We start from the raw sequence: 21,736 nt of genomic DNA on the forward strand, positions 1-21,736 counted from the left end.
GCCATCACTAGTTCCATCTGAGGCTAAGTTCCTCACCTATAAAACAAGATGCTTATCTGCCCTTAGAATTACTGTAATGGCTACATGGAACAGTATATTCAAAACTACTCTAACTTGGGGCACCTGGGTGGCTTAGTCAGTTAAGCATCTGACTCTTGATTTTGGCTCAGGTCATGATCTCATGCTTCATGAGATCGAGCCCCACATCAGTCTGTGCACTGACAGCACAGATCAGTGCTTGGGATCTCTCTCTCCCTCTCTCTCTGCCCCCTCCGCGTCTGAAATATATAAATATTAAAAAAATAAAAATACTCTTATCTTTTGCCAAGTAGGTAAAGTTGTGCTAATATTTGGAGCTGAAGAAAGCATGGTGCAGCTGTTGCACACAAGTGAGAACTGAGGTAAGGAAGAATTTAGGTTTCTCCTATTTCACTGGCTTCCTTTTCCAATTCTGAAATGAGCAATCCAGCTGGTGCGGACTCATGAGCACAGGTTCTTCTCATTTTATTATTCGGCCATCCCACACAGCATTACCTTCACCTGCCACCACATCCCAGCCTTGGGCTTCAGGAATGGAAAAGAGAATGATCCCAGGACAGATTTCCTCTAAAGCAAGTTGCAAGCCTCACTTCAGTTCCTGTCCATATGGCAAGAGTCCGCCAAGTGGCCATACTGGCTAGTAGGTATGGGTAGAGCCCCCGAACTTTGAAGGGCGTTGGCGGAGATGAGAAAGGGAGAAATGGCATATGAGAGGGATCATGTTTGAAGGATTTTTGGAACTGTGGGATTTCTGTTGAGTCTGTGTAGATGGTGCCCCCCCTCGCCCTGTCATAAACTTGAAGATGACCATGTCCCCAAAACAAAAGTGGCACCCCCTTTTCTTAGCAATGTGCCCACTTGTTCTCTTCAGACCTTACTAACTCATGTAGAATTACCCTGTAAAAGATGAAGTGTTGAGGTAAGGGGTGGTGGTGCTGGGAAGTGTGTGTGTGTGTGTGGGGGGGGGCACTAAACATCCATTAGTAAGGAATTGGGGAAAAAAGAAGAGTGGTTTCTCATTGTAACTGTCTTCTTTAAACTCTATATTTCCATAAGCCTCATCATTTTTTGGATCTGGGATCTAGCTATTTCAGGGCCACTGGATTTATTTCAGTTGGTGTCTGAACTGACTGGAAACTGTGTGCCCACAAAAGAACTATTTTAGGAAGAAATAAGCCTGGGCTCCCCCTGCCCCACCCCCACACCTTACCCCTCACCTCAACTCACAGAGCTCACTGCCTGTTCTGCTGGGGGGAGGCGGGGGGGGGGGGCTCCCAGGGGCAAGAGAGGCCATGGTCCATTATGTCAGAACATGCAAACCAGAAACTCTGACTCTTTAGATCGTGCAATCACTTTTGACGGTCCCAATCTGCAGTTGTTTTAATGAAATAACATAGAAGAGCCTAGAAAATATTTGAGTAGATTGTAGAAAGCCTAAGTATTACTTTGTAAAATTTTTATTCCGGGGCACCTGGGTGGCTCAGTCAGTTAAGCATCTGACTCTTAATTTTGGCTCTGGTCATGATCTCATGGTTCGTGAGTTCAAGCCCTACATGGGGCACTCACTGACTGTTGCAGAGCCTGCTTAGCATTGTTGCTTTCTCTGAAAATAAATCAATAAACATTTTTAAAAACTTTCAATTCAGTGTAAGCCTGGTCATGATGATAGCATATATTTTAACTGAGGTATGAGCAATACACAGTAAAGTGCTTGAATCTTATGTGAACAGCTTGAGGAATTTTTACACATGTGTGCACCCACACAATCACCCCCCAAATCAAGAAACTTTCCAGACCCCCGAAGTTCCCCTCATGTACCCTCCCCTCATGTGCCCTCCTCAGTAACCCCATGAAAAGGTAAAATACTTATTTTTTGCCTGGTTTAGAATTAAAAGAAGCGGAAACTCTGAAAGGGAACCACTCCAGGTAGGAGGTTATTTCTGGGCTCCACCCCCTGCTCCGGGTTGGATCCTGATTAAAAAGGGAAAGGAACCAGCTGGTGGTGGTGTGCCCCTGGCGTAGAAGCTGGGTACGTGACAGTCGCCAGAGACTTAGGCAGCTCCCTCTGAAAGGTCAGGGCTGCTGCCAAAGTCCTCGTGGGTCACAGCTATTTACAGTCAACCTTTCCGGTTTGGGGCGCAAGTCCCAAGGAGGGCTATTTTTAAGCAGGGATGTGGCCTGCAGGGCCTTCTGGGCGATATATTAAACTGGTAACGATTGAAAGTGAAATTGTCTAGCAGTCTACCTCAGATTGCCTGATCTAAAAGAGAAACGTGATTGTTGTCCCCGAACCCAGGCCCTAGACAACAAGTTGGAAGATCGTCTGGTCCCTGTTAATCGCCCAGAGCCTGACTAGCAGCTCGAGAGGGAACTTTAGACGTCGTCCTCCCAGGCCTCAGCTGGTGGGCGGGGGGAGGGCGTAGGGAGTCATTCTCCACAGCTAGCCGGGGCCCCCCCGAGATGGCGCTGGTGAGGGAAAGAGGAAACAAATCCCCGAACAGGTGAGGCAGTCTCCCTGCCCGCGCGCTTCCACGCCAAAGCCCGGTGCTGCATGGCTGGGCGGCCAGTCAGCCAGGTTGCAGGCCCAGGAACCTGGAAGAGCCCTGGGAGAGGCCAGCACCGGACTTGGGGGAGGGCAACGCTTGAGAGAAAGGGCAGGTGCTAGAGACAGCCCAGTGGGAGAGTCCCGGGCCAGCGTTCAAGGGCACCGCTGTGGGATCCAGCGCGTCCTGACCTCCGACGGGAGAGACGGGATTGGCGGAGGCGCGCCCCAGCCCCGCCCAGCCTGGGAGCCTTTTCAAGGCCAAGGCCCGCCAGCTTCCGGTACATTTCTCAGCTGTTTGCGGGCAGCGGGACGCGGGAGACTCCGGCTCCAAGGTCAGTGAGCCCACGAAGCCAGGCTTCATTCCTGCAAAGCGGGGGCATTGCTACAGCCAGTGTGAGGGGCCATGTGTGCAGTGGGCCGAGGGCTGCGGGCGGGACCCGGCGATAACAGTTCGTTCTCGTGGGCACTGCTCCCCGGTGAGGAATTGGTGGTGCCTGTCTGAAGAAGCCTTAAGACTGTGGGCCCTAGCCGCAGCCTCCTCCCTTTCCCGCACACAGGCGCAGGTGGCCGTTCTCTGAACAGCCCCGCAGTGAGGTGCTGGCCTCCGCACCTTGTTTGTCTCCTCGTTTTTGTCGGCAAATCAGGAATTTTTCTTGATGGGAAATCTACATGTCTCTGAATTTGGGACCTTACTCTTCAACGAATCCAATGTTTGCTGGGATTGGTTTTCAACCTCAGTGGCATCAAAGTGCAAATCGGTGACTTGGGATAAGTAGGTGGAAAATGAACGTTTTGAGGCCCTCGAAAGGAGCTAATTGCTAATTAACCCAACAGCTGGACCCAATTTAAACTGGTTAACACTATTACTAGAGATTCATTTTTGAAATCGCTAATCCATTAATAACGAGCCAAGTAATTGTTTTGCCCCCAGTGGAAGTAAAAATGCTGCGCAATTGGCCTAAACGTGTTTCATCTTATTTGCTCGGTTGGCTCGCAGGGGGTTAGTGTCAACCCTGCTCTTGTCCCTTGAGTGGACGACATCTCTGCCTTCAAATGCTCTGGTGGGTTTGGAGAGTGATGTGCCGGGACAAACCCAGATTCTTCAGATCTCCTCAGTGCTGCCCTTTAGACCTTCCTTCGAGCGTTGACCTGGCTCTGTGACCCCACAGAGGGTCAGCTGGAATCCCGTGAGGTGGGTTTAGTGCCCTCGTGACTAGGCTTTGCCCGTTCAGCTGCTGCCCTGTTTCCAGAAGTGCCACTTTCCCTGTCTGCAACTCCCACACTTTCTCTGTTTCCGAACCCCTGTCATTGGTCTGTTTCCTCTCTGCTCAAGGAGAACAGACCCACCCTCAGAACTTCGCAAGGGGGCTTCCTGGCCAGGCAGGCTCTTAGAGAGTATATGGGTGTCGATAGCCGTGTGCCCAGCCCACTTCCTCCTCTCCATTTGTAGGTGCTTTTCCCCAAAACTTCAGCCTTTAGAGTTAAGCCTTCTCTGGGTTAAGGCTCCATTTCAGCAAAGGGCACAAGTGCCATCTACACCCGTGGACTCTGCCAGTTGCATGATCAAATCCTATCCGTAGAGATTGTACCAGAGGCCAGGTCAGTTTTCTTGACCTGGGAGGTTCAGAAAATCATGGGTTAGGAGGTGGGGTGCGGAATGGGGAGTCCTGGGCATTCAGAGGCAGGAGGAGGGTTGGTTCTGAGACAGACTTTGCCTCGGCTGAGAGCCCCTGGGTCTCCACGTCTGCTACAGCTTGGAGGAGCCATTTGTCTTCTTGGGTCTCACTGCAGGGAGCCAGGCCTGAAGGTGACAGTTAGAGGTCATACCCACCTTTGCCTGGAAGCCACAGAGGATCCTATCCCTGGCCAGGGAAGGAGGCCACTCCTTTATAGCATTTTAAAGGACTAGATGGTTCCTAACTTAATCTTTTCTTGAAAACAATTTAACTATGAGAGGCGAGTCTGGTAATAGTCCTATGTCTTCATTATCAGGAAGCCTACGAAAGGCCTCTGGTTTACAGGGAAAGACTGTAAATATCTCCTGCTTATGACTTGCTACTTGCTGAATAGAACAGAAATGACCAAGGGTGCCCATTAGAGTGACTGTATATCCAGTGGTGGGGAAGTAGCTTGACCCCTGTGCTCTCTGGGAGAATTGGGAGGGGACAGCCATTTTCTGCTGGCCTAGTAGACCGGCATCATGGGAACTTGTTGAGAGTGGTCTGTGGAGCTGGTCCAACCCCAAGGATGTGCTCTGTTTTGGGGTGGCTCTGTGGAACGAGAGCTGACACGTGGTCCTCCCCTTGGCCTTCCACTGCCCTCCAGCCCCAAGGAGTTCAAACACATGGACACCATGTACAGCTGGATTAGAAACAACTCTGAGTCAGCAGAAAGGCACCCGTGGCATCTCTATCCAGGAATCTCAGGCTTGAGGCAGTGACAGAATCTAAGGCCTCCACATTCCAGGATGTGACAGAACTGGACAAAACTCTTAGACCAGACCCCAGACTCTGAGTCTAGCCTAGGATGGAGAGCTATACAGCTCTTAGGCACTCTGCCCAAAGGACTTACTATGGCGTGGTTCTTATTTTTTAATGGAAGGGGCAAGTAGCAACAAACATGATATTAAGGCCTTTTGCCGTGATCTTGCACCCCAGAGAGAAACCTCCCTGGCTTGGAGCCCTGGAATTCTGCCAGATTTTAGCCACGATGGTGTAAACAATGGTTTTCAAATCTAGAGTCATAGAGGTGTTCCAAGTTAGGGAAACAGGCTGACAGCTTCTATGGAGTGAGGGCCATAGACGACCTCCCTCCTCTCTTCTGCAATCCCTACTTCTGCATAAGGGAGGAGAGAGGAAGGAAGGAGACTAGCTCTACCTCCTTAAGAAAAAGGCAGGCGGGGGGCGCCTGGGTGGCTCAGTCGGTTAAGCGTTTGACTTTGGCTCAGGTCATGATCTCACAGTTCGTGAGTTTGAGCCCCGTGTCAGGCTCTGTGCTGACAGCTCAGAGCCTAGAGACTGCTTTGGATTCTCTGTCTCTCTGTATCTCTGCCCCTGCCCCACTGTCTGTCTCTCTTTCTCTCTCTCTCTCAAAAATAAAAAATTTAAAAATTTAAACAAAGAAAAAGGGAGGCTGGCTCAGTGTCCCCTACGTGGCTGGCACGCACATTGGGCACCTGGTGTGTGAGTGGAGAACACTGACATCTGGGCCACTTCAGGAGTGTGAGGACAAAGAAGGAGAATGGCTTATAATATTCTGGGACTCTGGGGAGTCACACGCTTTGAGGTAATGTTCCTGTGCCCAGGAGCTGTCATGATAAAAGGAAAGACACACCTGGGTTCAAATCCCAGCTCAGTCAACATGCTGTGAGACCTGGAGCAGGTCACCTAATCTCTCTTGAGCCTGTTTCCCCATTTCCAAAATAATGCTTACTTGGCAGGATTGTTGCAAAGACTAAAGACAATTTGTATATGTGCTGCCGAAGCGAGCACGACTAAAGACAATTTGTAAGACTCCTTGCATGGTGGTGTCTTATGGTAGGAGCTCAATAAATGTTTAAAAAAAAAAAAAAAAAAAGACAGGTTTGACTGGGCACGCAGGGATGGCGGCAAGGACATCCCAGGTGGAAAGGTAGAGCAGAGGGTTAGAAGTGGGTGAAGCCTGAAGGTTGTAGTAGGTAGGTGAGGGGTTGTCAGCTAGGGGTAAGATCCCCTGATAACAGGTGTCAGAGAACTTAACAGCCCCACTAGTTACATCCATTTACTGAACTCAGATGTTGGTTTTCAGAGCATGATCAGTGGATCTGAAAGTACGCACCAGGCTCCTTCTAGAATGTAGTCTTGCTCTCAGATTACAAATAAAACGATTGAATGAAACATTTTAAATGCTAAAAATGTAAGCTAAAATTAACCAACATTCAGAGAAGGGGCAGACCAGTGCCGGTCGAGATAATCAGGGGTGGCTTTGAGGAGAGAGTGGTAAGTGTCCCATAACCTTAGGGTCCTTAGGAAGAAGGGACTCAAATATATTCAGTGCTTGCTGCAGCCTGTCACTTAATCCTTACAACATATGGGGAGAGGTTTCGTTGAGCCTGTTATATAGATGGAGTTGCTCACACTCAGGTTCCCAGACCCAGTGAGGTTTGGGAATCACCTGTGAAGCTCTTTGACAGACACATGTGATGGCTCCATTCTTGCAGAAACTCATTCAAAAGATAGAGCCTAGAAATTTGGATTTTTAACACACTTCAGAGTTGATTTACTTTTTAGCTTTTTACCTTTTTCAATCACGAAGTTAGATATGCTGTTTTTACAAGTGACACAATACAGAGTTCTATGAAGAAAAATTAGTAGTCTGCTTCCCCCCAGTCTTTTGCTCTGAAGTAACCCTTTTAGCAGTTTGAATAACTAGTGTGAATAACCTTCAATACTTATGTTCACTTAAATGTATGCAAATGCATATATATTTATATTGTTATAAAACTGGAACCATTCCTAGTCATTATTAAGCAAGTAGTTTTTCCTTTGGACCTAAAAATATGGCATAAATGTTTATCCAGGTTAAGTGGAGGTGGTTTTAACTAATTCTTGAATAGCTGAGGAATATTCCACTGTCTGAATGTGCCACACTTACTATAACTCTTCTGATGGGCAGGTGACCTCCAGGTTTTGTTTATTTGTTTGCCACTACAAACAGTCCTCCCTCATCCTGGGACTCTCTTCTTAAGTACTGGCAACTGTATTGCTGCAGGATGGATTCCCAAAGTGTGATGCCGGGCCAGTGGGTATGCGCATGTTCATAGATGTTTCTCGGTTCACTTTCCAAAATGGTTGTAGGGGCTCACTGAGCAGTCCAGGTGATTCTGTTCACAGCAGATGAGGGGAGGGCCCTGCAGAGCCACACCCTGTGTCAACTCCTGCCTCCCTAACCCTCTTGCAGGAGCCTTTTAAGACCTAAAGAAAGCCTCTCCTTGTCCTTTGCATGGGCCTGTATTTACTGCTTCCCTGCAGCTTTATTGCAGTGAAATTGACATATGACAGTGTATAATTTTAAAGTACACAGTTGGGTACATGTTTCTATTGTCCAGTGATTGCCAGCATAGCACTAGCTAACACCTTGATAGCATCCCATAATTACCATTTCTGTCTTATGGTGAGAACATTTAAGATCTACCCTCTGAGCAACTTTTGAGGATATAATACAGTGTTAATAATTATACTCATTATAGTATACATTAGATACTCAGGTTTTTAGTTTTGTAACTGGAAATGTGTACCTTGGACCAACATCTGTCCACGTCCTCCATTCCCCATCCCTAGTAACCACCACTGTACTCTGTTTCTAGGAGTTCATTTTTTAGGTCCCATATAAGTGATATCATACAGTATTCCTTGTTTGACTTAAGTATAAATATAAATATAAATATAAATATAAATATAAATATAAATATAAATATAAATACATATACGGACCACATCTTCTGTATCCATTCATCCTTTGGCAGACCCTGGGTTGTTTCCATACTGTGACTGTTGTGAAAAATGCTCTAATGGACCAAAGATGCAGATGGCTCTTTGAGATACTGACTGCATTTCCTTTGAACATATAACCAGCAGTGGGAATGCTGATCATATCGTAGTTCTATTTAATTTTTGAGTTATCTACATACTGTTTTCCATAGGGGCTATACCAATCCGTTTACATTCCCACCAACAGTGCACAAAGGTTCCCTTTTTTCCACATCCTCACAAATAGTTACATCTTGATTTTATTTTATCTTTTTTACTGAAGTATAATTAACATACAGTGTTATATCAGTTTCCGGTGTACAAGATGATTCAACAATTCAGTACATTGCTCTGTGGTCATCACAATAAGCGTAGTCGCCACCTGTCACTAAACAATGTTATTAGTATTATTGACTATATTCCCTATGCCGTACTTTTCATCTCTGTAACTTATTTCATAACTGAAATTTTGTACCTCTTAATCCCCATCATGTATTTCATCCATCCCCCACCCATCTCCCTTCTGGCAACTAACAGTTTGTTCTCTGTATTTAAGAGTCTATTTGTTTTTGTCTCTTTTTTCTTGGTTCAGTTGTTTTATTTCTTCAGTTCCACATATAAGTGAAATCGTGTGGTATTTTTCTTTTTCTCCCTTACTTATTTTGCTTCACATTATTAGGTCCACCCATGTTGTTGCAGATGGCAAGATCTCCTGCTTTTTTATGACTGAGTAATATTCACACACGCACGCGCGCGTGTGTGTGTGTGTGTGTGTGTGTGTGTGTGTGTGTGTGTATGTATACACACCTCTCTTCTTTATCCATTCATCTATTCCTGGGCAGTTGGGTTGTTTCCATATCTTAGCTATTGTAAATAATGTTGCAATAAACATGGAACTACACATATCTCTTTGAATTATTACTTGTTTTCTTTGGGTAAATACCCAGTAGTAAAATTACTGGGTTCTGTGGTATTTCTATTATCAGTCTTTTGAGGAACTCCCATACTATTTTCCACAGTGGCTGTGCCAATTTGCATTCCCACCAACAGTGCACCAAGGGTTCCTTTTTCTCTACATATTTACCAGTGCTTGTTATTTCTTGTCTTTTTGATTATAGCCACTCTAATACATATAAGGTGCTATCTCATTGTGGTTTTGATTTGCATTTCCCTTATGATTAGTGATAGAGCATCTTTTCATGTGTCTGTGGGCCATCTGCATAGCATGGATCTTTATTTAGTGGTCTCCACAGAAACAAAATTTCTGATTTGGAGTAGCTAAGTGTAATCATCCTGTAGAAAAGGTCCTGCTCTCCAGCCTCGGGGTGCCCTGGGCAAGCAGCAGACCTACGAAGTCCCTGTAGATGGGGCCGAGAAGGAGAAGATATCAGGTCAGGGCTGAAGAAAATGAGCGTGCCTGGGAGGAAACTACAGTTACCAGAAGGGTTGCAGTCTGGAGGGCAGAAACAGCGCATCCCTGAAGGACCAGGCATCCTTGGGACAGTGAGGAGCCTAGGGACAAGGCTCAGTCTTGGCTGTGCAAACCCAGGAAAACCCTAGAAGACAGCCTGACCCAGAAAGTGGCCTGAGAAAGCACCCTGGGAAGAACCTTATGTGGCTCCAGGCAGGCTCCACAATCATCCCCTTGGCCTTCCCAGGTCACTGGTGGGTGCTTTCTATGTGTTCAGTTGGTAACCCTGTCAGTCGTAAGGAGTGAAGAAGCCCTCAGACCACTTCCCTGGGACAAAGCTGGGCTGTTTGCTGAGGTGAAGGGACAATGTTCTCAAACACAGTGGCAGCAGGTAGGGGTAACCTCTCAAAAGTAGCACAAAGTAATATTAACAAAAGTGGATACATGTTCAGCCCTTAATAAGTGCCAGATACTGTTGTCCAGGTTGCACATGGACTTCCTTTTGAATCCTTTCTCATTTTTATTATTATTTTCATTTTGTATTTGAGAAAAGTAAGACTTGGAAAGCAAAGTAAACCTTTCTCAAGACAGTAGAGAATTGTAAGTGGCAGAGCTGGATATAAATCCAGGATTCTGGCTTCAGAGCCTCCAATCACGATACTACACCTGTGTCTGTTGTCACTAGTTCCTTGTCACTCTCTGGTGTCCAAACAGGGCCTGGGTGAGCACCCAGGAAGGCTGAATGAGAGGATTTAGAAACAGGGTGGATAGCTGGACAATTGCCATCCTTTCCAGACTAGACCTCTCTTATAAGCCCTCAATCACATTGAAGGACATTCCCTCTAGGGGTGCCTGGCTGGCTCAGTTGGTAGAGCATGCAACTCTTGATCTTGAGGTTGTGTGTTCAAGCCCCATGTTGGGGGTAGAGCTTACTTTAAAGAAAGGAAAGAAAGAAAAGAAAGACATTCCTTCAAGAATACATCACAGACCCCTTCTCTTCAACCTGATCGTCCTGTCTTTGCCTGACCCCAAGGCTGCTCCCCAGCCAAGATTCCCAGTCAAGTGAAATTCTCAAGTCAGAAGAAATTCTCAGTCCACACCTGATTGGTCAAAAAAGCCCTGTGGTCCCACGCACTAAGTATCTTGGAAATTCTGCCATGTATCTCCATGAAACCTTCCCCACCACCATGGGGAGAAGCCTGGAGAATCTCCTGCTTAGTTTATTCCAGGACACTAGGACATCATTTCCCTGCCTCTAGACCCCTTTCCCTTCCTCACCAATTTAGTAACATCAGCCACAAGAACTTTTTTTTTAAGTTTATTTATTTATTTTGAGAAAGAGATGAGCAGGAGAGGGTCAGAGGGAGAGGGAGAGTCCAAAGCAGGCTCTGCACTGTCAGCACAGGGCCCGACGCAGAGCTTGAACCCACGAACCGCGAAATCATGATGTGAACTGAAATCAAGAGTCAGATGCTCAACCAACTGAGCCACCCAGGCACCCTGAGCCAGAAGAACGACTAATGCCTTTATGTCAGTATTTGTGCTAAGGGCTCATTTAATCCTCACAAAACCTCTATGAGTAGGGCCTATGATTAGCCTTATTGTACAGGTGAGGAAACTGAGCAACACTTCTCAAACAATTTGTGGCAAAAGCTGTTATTAATATCTAATCCATAGTACACCAATACATTTGTAAAACACAATAAGGCACAATTACTAGAAAAATAAAAGACCCACAAAATACCAGCTTGAATTTTCTTCATTAAAATTTCTCTATCAATGTGTCATAAGTGTTCTAAATGCTTACTCTCAGTTTCTATACTTCTCTCATCATGAAATGGCTTAACAGTCCACAGACCACACCTTGGCAGCGTTAGTCTGGAGCCAACCTTCCATAAATCTAATAAAATTATTCCTCTGCGAAAAACCCTGTCCTTTGACCATCTCAGAATCAAGTTCCAGGTTTCACAGTGACGTTCTTCTTGTTCTGGCTTCTACAGCTCTCTCTGCAGTCTCTACCCCTGCCTTTGACCTCCCTGGCTGCCCACTGCCCTCATGACTCCCTGCCTCTGCATGTTCTCCTCTGTCTGCAGTGTCCTCCTGGCAAAGTTACATCCCCAGAGGTTTTTCACCTTCTCCAGAAAAATCATCCTGATCCTCCAGCAGACTTGGGTCTTCTCCCCTGTTAATTCTCTTTGCTCATGTCACTTGTGATTATAATCTGTTTTTACAATGATCTCTCACTCTGTCTCTCTTACCAGACCATGAGCTTTGGGAGGGCAGCCCCAGTATCTGACACAGGAATTGATTCTCTAATGTTGTTCAATGGATGGATAGTCAGACAGGTGGACAAACGGGTGGATGAATAAATGAGATTCAAGGCTAGCTCTCAGGCTGCATTGTGACCCTCTCCACTGCATTCACAGTTTGCATTGGTCACTCACTGAGGGGTTGGCCTTGACCTCATTCGGATGTGTCCCTCAAAGCTACAGGTGTTCTAGAATGTAGAATCAGTCAAGGTTGTCCCTAAATCATGGGGTTTTCCTTGGACCTTTGGGGATAGGCAGCCACCACAAATCCTAGGCAGATTCAGTCCCAGTTTAATTCAACTCCAGAAATTTTAGGGCAATTATTTTCCACAGAGTCCCTCCAAAGCCCAATTTAGGTTAGTGACATTGGCCCAGGATGCTGGGTCTTCATCCTGATGATTCTGGACCCAGGCAGAGAACAGGGGTATAGTTAGCCTTGATTCCTGTCTCCCTTTCTACAGCATTCAAAGGTAGATTAAGTCTCATGTGTACTAAGGGCAATGGCCATTCTCCCACTTGGAAGATGCCTGGAAAGCAGCTGGCCAGAAAGAGGCAATGCATGCAGGCATCCACAGCCATGTTTATGCACGTGGGTGTGCAGTGTTGGTCATTGTTTTTGCTCTGATCCTTTGTAGTTTGTGACCTGGTACCTGTCACAGGGCAGGCAAGGGCAAGAAATACCTTGGTCTGAATAACACAAGACAAGTACATTGTAGCTGAATGGTGTGGTCCCAAATCAGACTGTGGTCTCCCAGGAGCTCCCAAGGGGCTCTGGCTTCCCTGGTAGAACACCTCTCCCATGACTTATAGTGGCCCAGGAATGGTGCTGCTTAAGAGCATAGACTGTGAGAACAAACTGCTGGCCTTGAATTCCAGGAGCAAGTTATGTTACCTTTCTTTACCTCCATTTGCCCATCTGTAAAGTGGGGATAATAAGAACATCAACCGGAGCACCTGGGTGGCTCAGTTGTTTGAGCTTCTGACTTCAGGTTAGGTCATGATCTGGAGGTTCATGAGTTTGAGCCCATACCATCAACATGGAGCCCCAAGCACGGATTATTATCCCCCAAGCAGAGATTCTCTCTCTCTCTCTCTCTCTCTCTCTCTCTTTCTTTCTCTCTGCCCCTCCCTCTAAACAAACAAACTTAAAAAAAAAAAAGAGCATCAACCTCATGAGTCTGTTGTGAGGATTGAATGGGCTAATAGCCATAAAGCCCAGCACATGAGTGCTTCATAGGAGTTTTCTCCTCAGACTCTGAGCTCTGTAAAACCTGTCCCATAAGAAACACTTAAATATTTATCAAACAAAATAAATAAAAAGATACCTATCATCACCACCTCATCATCCTGTCTTCCCTCTCCCTTCATCGCTCCTCACTGTGACTTCTCTCCACCTGAAGCACGTCAGTGTCATTCACAGTGACTCTGACCCACACCACCGGACTACTTCTGGGAGTTCGCTGTCAAGATGTTCCTGGAGGGTGGAAGAAGCATTGAGCGTACACCCTTTGGTTCTGCTTTCCCTCAGGGGTGCCCAGAATGATGCCTGTGTGTTGGTTGGCAATTTGGCCGTGAGCTCCCTGTGGAAACCCTGACTGAGAGAAACCATTCAGTGTCCCTAAGAAACCATGAAGGACCAACGCAGCTGGAACTGACTAGCAGCTACATTCCTTGGGAGACCAGAGGTTGGCTCCATCCAAACGTACTGTAGTTTTGATTATTAAATCTTATAAGTAAAAACACGATCTTCATTTAAATGAGTGCCTACTAAAACTCTATATGTACTTTACCTTCATCTGTGTGACCTTGAGCTGTTTGTTAACCTCTGTCTTTGAGTTCCCTCATCTGTGACATGGGGCAAGATATTTGGTCCTCAAGGCTGTTGTGGAGAAAGTACCTGGCCCTTAGACATACTCCCTAATTTTGATTTGCCCCCCTTATTAAGACATGGGAAAATTTTCAGTAATTATGTAACAGTGAAATGGGTTGCTCTGGGAAGTGGTGAGATGCCCTGCTCTGCTGGTGTTGAAGGAAGGCTGAGGGGAAGGGGGTGCCTGCACTCCGGCCAACTACTGAAGTCCCTTTGACTCTGAGTCTCCATGTTCATTCTCTCACTTAGCATTTATGGCAAACCTTCATGCACAGGACAGTGGGCTTGAGAAGCAAGAAGAATTGTGACCTCGTCCTATGGTCATTGGGTCTTGTCTCTATGAAGTGTGGGATCAGTTCTGAGGGATGTCCACCCTTGGCTGGAGCCCTGCTGAGCTGCTGACGCAGTACTCCCCCACCCATAGGAAGGGGAGAAAACAAAATTATTGCTTCCTAGTGAAAAAAAGGGAAAGAGCCCCTCCCCTTTTCTTAGAGCATTTTCTTTAGAAAACTTGTAAGTTCTTTCTCTGTCCCTTTGAGATATATATAAATCTTATTAAGAGTAAGCAAGGATCCATCCAGTTTTACAACCTAGAAATGTTTTTCTTGAGGGCCTGGGAGCATTTCTTTGAAATGTATACATCAAGAAGGATAGGCCCCTACCTCCCAGTCTCAAGATGCCAGGCTTCAAGTTGTAAAACTACCTGCTGTCATAGCAACAAGAGAAGCTTATTTTTCTTTTGGATAGAAGCAATTAGCTAACACAAATGGCCACCCCAGTTTGAGATGAATTTAGAATAAGCTCTGTGTGACAAATAATGCTGTTATGTCCTCTTACTTGAGTTACCTCGAGAGCATGTATGTAACGGCCATATCTGCATGGCTCAATAAAAGGGTGAGATTTGGTTCTGTTTTTGCAACGTCTTTTAGGAGACTGCTTGTGATATGTATCACAGTCTGGCTTAGTGCATAGTCAGCAATAAATTTCTTCTCTTTCTTTCATATAATTTGTGGAGAGGCATTTCTGGATGACAGATTTTAGTTAAATTTCCCTAACACCCAGCACTGGCTCCTCGTCTGCCATCTCCTTCCCCGCCTGCCGGCTCAGTCAGAGAATTCCTGCTGGAAGGAAGAGAATGTATGTTAAGCTTCTTGCTCTGCTGGGAGGCTTTGCCTGTTGTCTGTGGGACAGCCTCTACTGGATCTCCCTTGGAAACAGCTGAAGTCAGGCTCAATTGGCTCTGAGAGCTCAGTCGGTTATGGCAGAGAGATCAGAGGCCTGCACTGGGCTCCTCTCCTCATGGGCAGCTTGTAGAGACCAGGAACTTGAGCAAGGAAATGCTGAAATCCAGCCTACTCGTCTCGCTTGGTTGCTTTTATGATAGGATTTCAAAAGCAATGGCTGAAATGGATGTGTTTCATATAAGTAGACTTTTTTTTTTCCCTTAAGTTTTGACCCAGGAAGCTAGCTTACAAAATTGATTCTAAGTTGGCTTGGATACCAGGCCTGGGGCTTCATAGCAAATTAAAAGTGCAAATTACTTGGGAGCAAAGGAGCCAGGCAAGAGGGGTAAAGTGCCTTTGGGAATAGCCCAAGGTAAAGGGTCCATTCCCTTAGAACTACATGCATTGTCTGAAAGGACATAAGCAGGAGGCTGGTAAGATTTCCTCCTCCTGGAAATCAGGCAAAGCACTGCTCACAAATAATTAAGTCAAAGAAGAAATGTTTATTGAGCAGCTATTATGTTTAAGGATCCCATCATTAAGGATTTTGGCCATCAGCTGGGAAGGCAATGCTAACATAGTAAGCAGTTCCTTAACATGCCAGGAGATTTATGACAGTTGAGTTCACTAACACGTGTCAAAAAACTATGTAGCATACGTGCAGATGAATGAGCAGCCCACGAGGGCTTTGGAAATTCAGAGAGAAAGCAGTCACCTTGGGCTAGAGGGGCACAGAGAAGTTTTGTGCAGACTGAGGCACCAGGCTATGGTTCAGTCAGGAGAAAGATGGACAGTAAAGTCCAAATTAGAGGGGCGGTAAGAAACAATACTTTAACCAAACAGTAATGATTTTACAAAAACAAATTTGTGTAGCTTATTGCATTATCACAAAACCACATATAAGTAAACTGATATTTTAAAATATATCTTATTTTATATTGTATATATATAGACACTAGAATATTAGATATATGGTATAATATTATATCTATATTACAGAGATTGGTACTGAGATCTACAGCTCTCAACCTGAAAGTCAGGCTGGGGCACTGTGTGTGGTGTTTGGGGCACCCATGACAGTCCCTGACTGTGTGTGTATGTGTGCCACGTGAGCTGTCCCAAAATTCCTAATGAGTTTATTTAGTTGACATTTGTGCCTCTCCCCCCAAATAAGTCAGGATTCCTCTCCCAGGGAACACTGGCCACTGAGTATCATAACGCTGAGGGAAGGTGGCTTCTAAACTTCTGTTGCCTGTGTTCCTGTGCCCATCTGCTCAGCTTTCTGGCCTCGCATCCCCCACTCTATCCACTTAGTTGACGCCCGCGTTCTCATGTGGATCCCGGCAGCCTCAGAGTGGCTTCCTACCCCAGCAAGAAGCTTACAATTCATTTGTGAAATAATGCTACTGGGAGCCTACCAAGTGCCAGGTGCTGTGCTAAGCAATGGTGATGCAACCGTGAGCAAAGGAACCAAGTTCCTTCCTTTGGGGGTTTATAATTTATTTGGGGGAGATGGTCAATAAAAAAGAAAACAGATAAAATAATTATAGGTGGGGATGAGTGCCAAGATGGAAACAGACAGGGTATTATTCAGAGAAACTGGGAATGATGCCGAATTTCAAGCAAGCTGTCAGGCAAAAAGAAGAGCAAAACCAAAACCTTAAAGTGGATCCCTCTCTCCCTGTGGTGAGGGTGTCTGGATGCAGAGGCCTTTGTCCCTGGAGAAGCACCACAGCTGCTCTGGCCCCTCATCTCCTGTCTCCAGCCATCTCTTCACAGAGCAGTTCAGTATGTTACACTAATGCTTGGGGCATGGAGAGAACCAAAAAAATTAAAAAGCTTTGCAAGGAAGCCTCAGATTTTTTTACACGTCAAACTTTTGTCCTGATGGTGTCACAAGATATACTGACTTATAAAATGACCATGTTCAGAAACTAGGCAAAGCCAAATAGCGACCACTTTGGTGGACATGGATTATCTCTTATATACCTTTTTCCAGCTTATTTATGCCACGTTACCTACCATCTTACCATCTGTGTAGGTAACAAATCCAGCCTCTTCTAAGTAGAGGCTTCAGCTGTAGATAGTGCTTATGCAATATTTGGGGCCTTCTGGGTAAAGTAAAGCAATATTCTTCCTGTGTAGCTTTAAAAAAATTTTTTTTCAATGTTTATTTTTGAGAGACAGAGACAGAGCATGAGCTGGGGAGGGGCAGAGAGAGAGAGAGAGAGAGAATGAATCCCAAGCAGGCTCCGCCCTGTTAGCACAGAACCTGACGCAGGGCCCGACCTCACAAACCGCCAGATCAGGACTTGAGCTGAAATCAAGAGTCGGATTCTTAACCGACTGAGCCACCCAGGCGTCCTGAGGAAAAAATGGTTTTAATGCAAGCCTAGCTCTGGCTCTTTGGGGAGCAGCTGTACCCAGGGTCCCCAGGCTATTCAATGAGACCCTTGGCTCAGTCTCACTCCCAAGTGTATCAATTGGGACCTCAACCGTGAAATTCATTGTTCCTGTGTGTCTTGAAGAGTGAACGACATAGAGTCAATGATGTACGAATCTTCACTAAAACTTTCTGTCAGAATCACAGAAAGAGCACTGAGGACTTTGAGCTCCAGGATTGCTTTGCTTGCTGCACCCAAAGCCTCCGCAAGATTACTGGCAGGGATCCTACGCCATTGCTTGGACAGGAGTACGATGTTGGAACTCTTGGATGTAAATTAACGTTATTTCCAAAACCAGAATCTAGATACGATGACATTTCAAACATTAATATTCTGAGTCAGACACCCTCCTACACCTCATCCTCACAGGAAGGCCTTTGAAGACCACTGGTTGTCAGTTGGCTACACACAGACACCATTCCCTCCCCTTGCTCCTGACTCTGCTCAAGATTTATCTTCTCAGGGCGCCTGGGTGGCTCAGTCGGTTGAGTGTCTGACTTCGGCTCAGGTCATCGTCTCATGGTTCATGAGTTCCAGCCCCGCGTCAGGCTCTCTGCTGCCCGCACAGAGCCTGCTTGTCCCCAATCTCTCTGCCCCTCCCCTACTTGTGCTCTTTCTCTCTCTCAAAAATAAATACACATTAAAAAAAAACTGACCTTCTCAAACAGACTCTGATGTGAATGCATATTTGTGTAAAAGCAAATTAAGGAAAGAAAAATAAAGATGGCATTTGAGTCAACCTCAGAAACAGATGCATTTCTTTGTCTGAACTGTCCTAGCTTATTTTTTGGCCCATATATTGCTTGAAAAGCATTTGGACAAAGCTTCTTTTACTTTGACGAGTTCTCTGATAAATCTCAGAGATGACAGCATTGCCTTTCTGCTCAGGGAGTAGACTGGAGGGTGTGGACAAAGGTGAAACAGACCCTAAAGATGGAGGTTAGTGTTGCCTGCCACACCCGAGGGTCAGGAAGTATCAGTGCAGTTCTTGGAGAAGCCCTCACCTACTCTTGGATAGAGACCAATAGTAATAGCCCAGGTTGTGTGATGGGATTAATGTTGGGCCATTACAAATCCCTAGGACATCTTGAAGAATGGCCCATTTCTCTTGCCTATTGATTAATAAAGTAATTGCTGTTGTCTTTAAGACTTAGGGAATTGTTTTGAGGCATTAGCATAGAGGAAAGGCTGATTTCCTGGGCAAAAAAAAAAAAAAAAGTCCTCACTTTTTTCAAGGACTTTGGTGCCTTTTGTTGAGACGTTCAAGTTTCCCTATAGTATTGCTTAAAATGATGTTAAATAGAGACTTCCAGGTGGAGACCCTGGAAGCATTAAAAGTTCAGACTGATCCCAGTTCCCAAAATGCAAGCGTGGAAGAGAGTGGATCTCCAAAGCGAATTGTGTGTAAGCCATGTCACCCTGACCTTATTAAAAGTCTGTCTTCCATTGGGTGGCCCAGGGTTTCAGCCACAGCCATACAGTGGGCTCTCTGCACCATCCAACCCAGCCAAGCTTGGAGGATCTTGAAACAGAGTCTCTGGAACCTTCTCAATTTTAGGGAAAAAAATTCGCACTCCATGTATGTGGACATCCTAGAGATCAGTATAATGCAAGAGTACTTAGAGTGACCTGCTCTATTGTTCTCTACTCAACAACCCATATTAAAAAGCTCCCAGCTGGGTGATGATGGATTAACTGGTCATTCTGATCTCTGGGCAATAGCACACACAACAGGGTATCTGTTTGGGCATGTGCTTATCCTGATTTTTATTCTTTGTTGATATCATGTAATTACTTGTTTAGATGTATATATGTTTTCTCCATTTTGTCTGTATCTCAGGCTGTCCTTCTATTGTCTGCTTTTCTATTTCCTAAAGTATGTATTTTAGTGGCTCCTTTGTTATTGATCTATGCTTTCTTTTCATTCTCATTTTTGAAAGATAGTTTGATTCTGTTGGCTCCTAATTCCTCTTTGTGTGCTTGATCTTTGAGGGCTTGTTGGTTGATCTTCATCTATCTGTAGGAACCCAGAGCCTACACTGAGTATACTTTCCTGATTATGCTCTGCTGGAAGCCAGGGATGCGGGGGTGGGGGGGAGGAGGGGGGTTGCTGACCTTGGACCACTTTAGCTCCTCTCAAGGGTCCTAATTCACTAGGGGAGTCACAGATGAAGCTCTCCAACTCACTGCTGGTATCCCAACCTTAGTTGGGATGGACAACCGTCCTCAAGATAACCCAAACCTCCTGGCTTGTTATTTGGAGCTGTGACACCATCTCATTTGGGGTGACTGGAGTAGGAGGGTAGTCCTCAGAGATGTATTCTTCCAAGCCCAGGAACCTGTCTTACGCAGGCTGTCCTCAGTGTGCAATGGCAGGGTCTGACGGAGCACCTGGTGTGTCAAATAGCCAGAAACAGAAACTCTGTTCTTTCTTTTTTTCTGTATTATTACCGGAGAAAATGGCACGGACTTGAGGCAGTTTGACATTCACAATGTCTAAAACTACTCAGATTTCCCCAACCAGTGTGAAGGGGTGTGGGCAAGGAAAGAAGAAAGAGAAACACAAAGCAAACCAAAAGAGAGGTGATGGCTCCTGAAGTTCTTTCTCTTGCCTGGTGGTCTCTGTGCTATTGTAAGTGTCTATCCCATGAGGCTGTCTAATCCTGTGTCTCTGCTTCCAGACACTCATCCAAGAGGAAGGATGGCCAGTGTCTTCTCTAAGCTGCTAACTGGCCGCAATGCTTCTCTGTTACTTGCTACCATGGGCACCGGTGCCCTGACCACCGGCTACCTGCTGAACCGGCAGAACCTGTGTGCTGAGGCCCGGGGGCAGCACAGGCTGTTCCCACCAAGGTAAGTCCTTTGGATTTAAAAAAAACCCCAAGTGTCAGCCAGAAATATGCTTTCCCCTGCTGGAAACTGTCAGCAAGGGTCCCTCTTTTTGCTTTTGAGAATGATTAAATCAGACTAACAGTTTTTTTTTTTTAATTTTTTTTTTTAACATTTATTTATTTTTGAGACAGAGAGAGACAGAGCATGAATGGGGGAGGGTCAGAGAGAGGGAGACACAGAATCCGAAACAGACTCCAGGCTCTGAGCTGTCAGCCCAGAGCCTGACGCGGGGCTCGAACTCACGGACCGGAGATCGTGACCTGAGCCGAAGTCGTACGCTCAACCGACTGAGCCACCCAGGCGCCCCAGACTAACAGTTTTAAGACTCACTAAGCACAGTGACCTGTGGTGAACTCAAGGAAGTACAGTGTCTTCATTCCTGCCCACAACTTGTGGTCTAGTTCAACAGCAATAATAGTAATAATTAACCTTTACTGAGCATCTTTGTGTGTTAAATGCTATATATGGAGTATCTACTTTATTCATCTTTGCATCCCTTTGTGATAAAGTGGAGGCTTAGAAAAATTAAACAGTGCCCAATTTCACACAGCTAGTGTGGCCGAGTGCAAATCCGATGACCCCGATTCTAGATCTATCCATCATCCACTGCTGTCCCATCTTCTGGAAAATGAGGCTCTAGTACTTATATGAAGCATCAGCTTTAAAGGACACCGCACAGGGAAAGTGGGGGAATGGCATGAAGACGGACATGTTTTCTTGGCCCTTGGAACCTTGCCATGAATGAGACTGCACACACGGCATAGAGCTGGTGTGCAGTGGTGACTTGAAGAGGCTCCGCGTGGGCAGGTATGGAAGAGAGAGACAAGGAAGACCCGATGTTTCGCTCAGAGACATTCACTGGCTCTTGTGGGAATCAGAATCTCTGAGGGAGTCATCATCACCCACCATGTACTTCAGGAATTCCTAAAGGCGATTCCTTGTGTTTGAGCCCGTGATAGTCCAGAATCCCCTGTCTTCAACCAGTACACATCCTAGCAAAAGATTTTATTTCACATCATTTCTTTCTGTGTACTGTTCCAACAGATACGTACTGAATGCCTATTTCAGTAGCCAGGCACTGTTCTCAGCAACGCAGGAGTGTCTGCTGTCCCGGAGCTTGCGTCGTAGGTAGAGGACAGATAAATTACTGAATGTTTATGTAGCTCCATTTGCAGGTTTCTAACCTACCACAGACCGAAGGGACCAAAATGTGGCTGTTGTGTTTTAACAAAACTTTTGAGTTTAAAAAAAAAAAAAAAAAAAAAAAAGTTCACATAGGATTTCCACTTATTTTGTCATTTTCACTCTGCTCTTTTTTTTTTTTTTTTTTTTTAGTATATGTGCTGCTGAAGCGAGCACTTCACTCTGCTCTTTATACGAACCTAAGGCAGAGTTCTGTGGGCTCCTGCAGCCGGCATCTTGGAATCCTTAAGCGGGGCCAGGTCCCTTTGTCTGGCTGTTCAGGGGACTGTGTTTTCCCTTTTTTATCTGTCTTA

General features: G+C 45.7%; 1 protein-coding gene across 1 annotated transcript in view; it reads left to right on the forward strand.

Annotated features, from left to right (window-relative positions):
* The first annotated feature begins 2,886 nt into the window (after window positions 1–2,886).
* The window catches only part of CKMT2 (creatine kinase, mitochondrial 2), a 36,951-nt gene continuing 18,101 nt past the window's right edge, over window positions 2,887–21,736 (forward strand). The window contains exons 1-2 of the mRNA XM_042942496.1: window positions 2,887–2,916; window positions 20,030–20,201. Coding sequence (XP_042798430.1) covers window positions 20,050–20,201 — 152 coding nt within the window. The 5' untranslated portion in view covers window positions 2,887–2,916; window positions 20,030–20,049. The remainder of the gene's footprint in view (window positions 2,917–20,029; window positions 20,202–21,736) is intronic.

This window comes from Panthera leo, chromosome A1 (assembly GCF_018350215.1).
Source record: "Panthera leo isolate Ple1 chromosome A1, P.leo_Ple1_pat1.1, whole genome shotgun sequence".
NCBI classification, from domain to species: Eukaryota; Metazoa; Chordata; class Mammalia; order Carnivora; family Felidae; genus Panthera; species Panthera leo.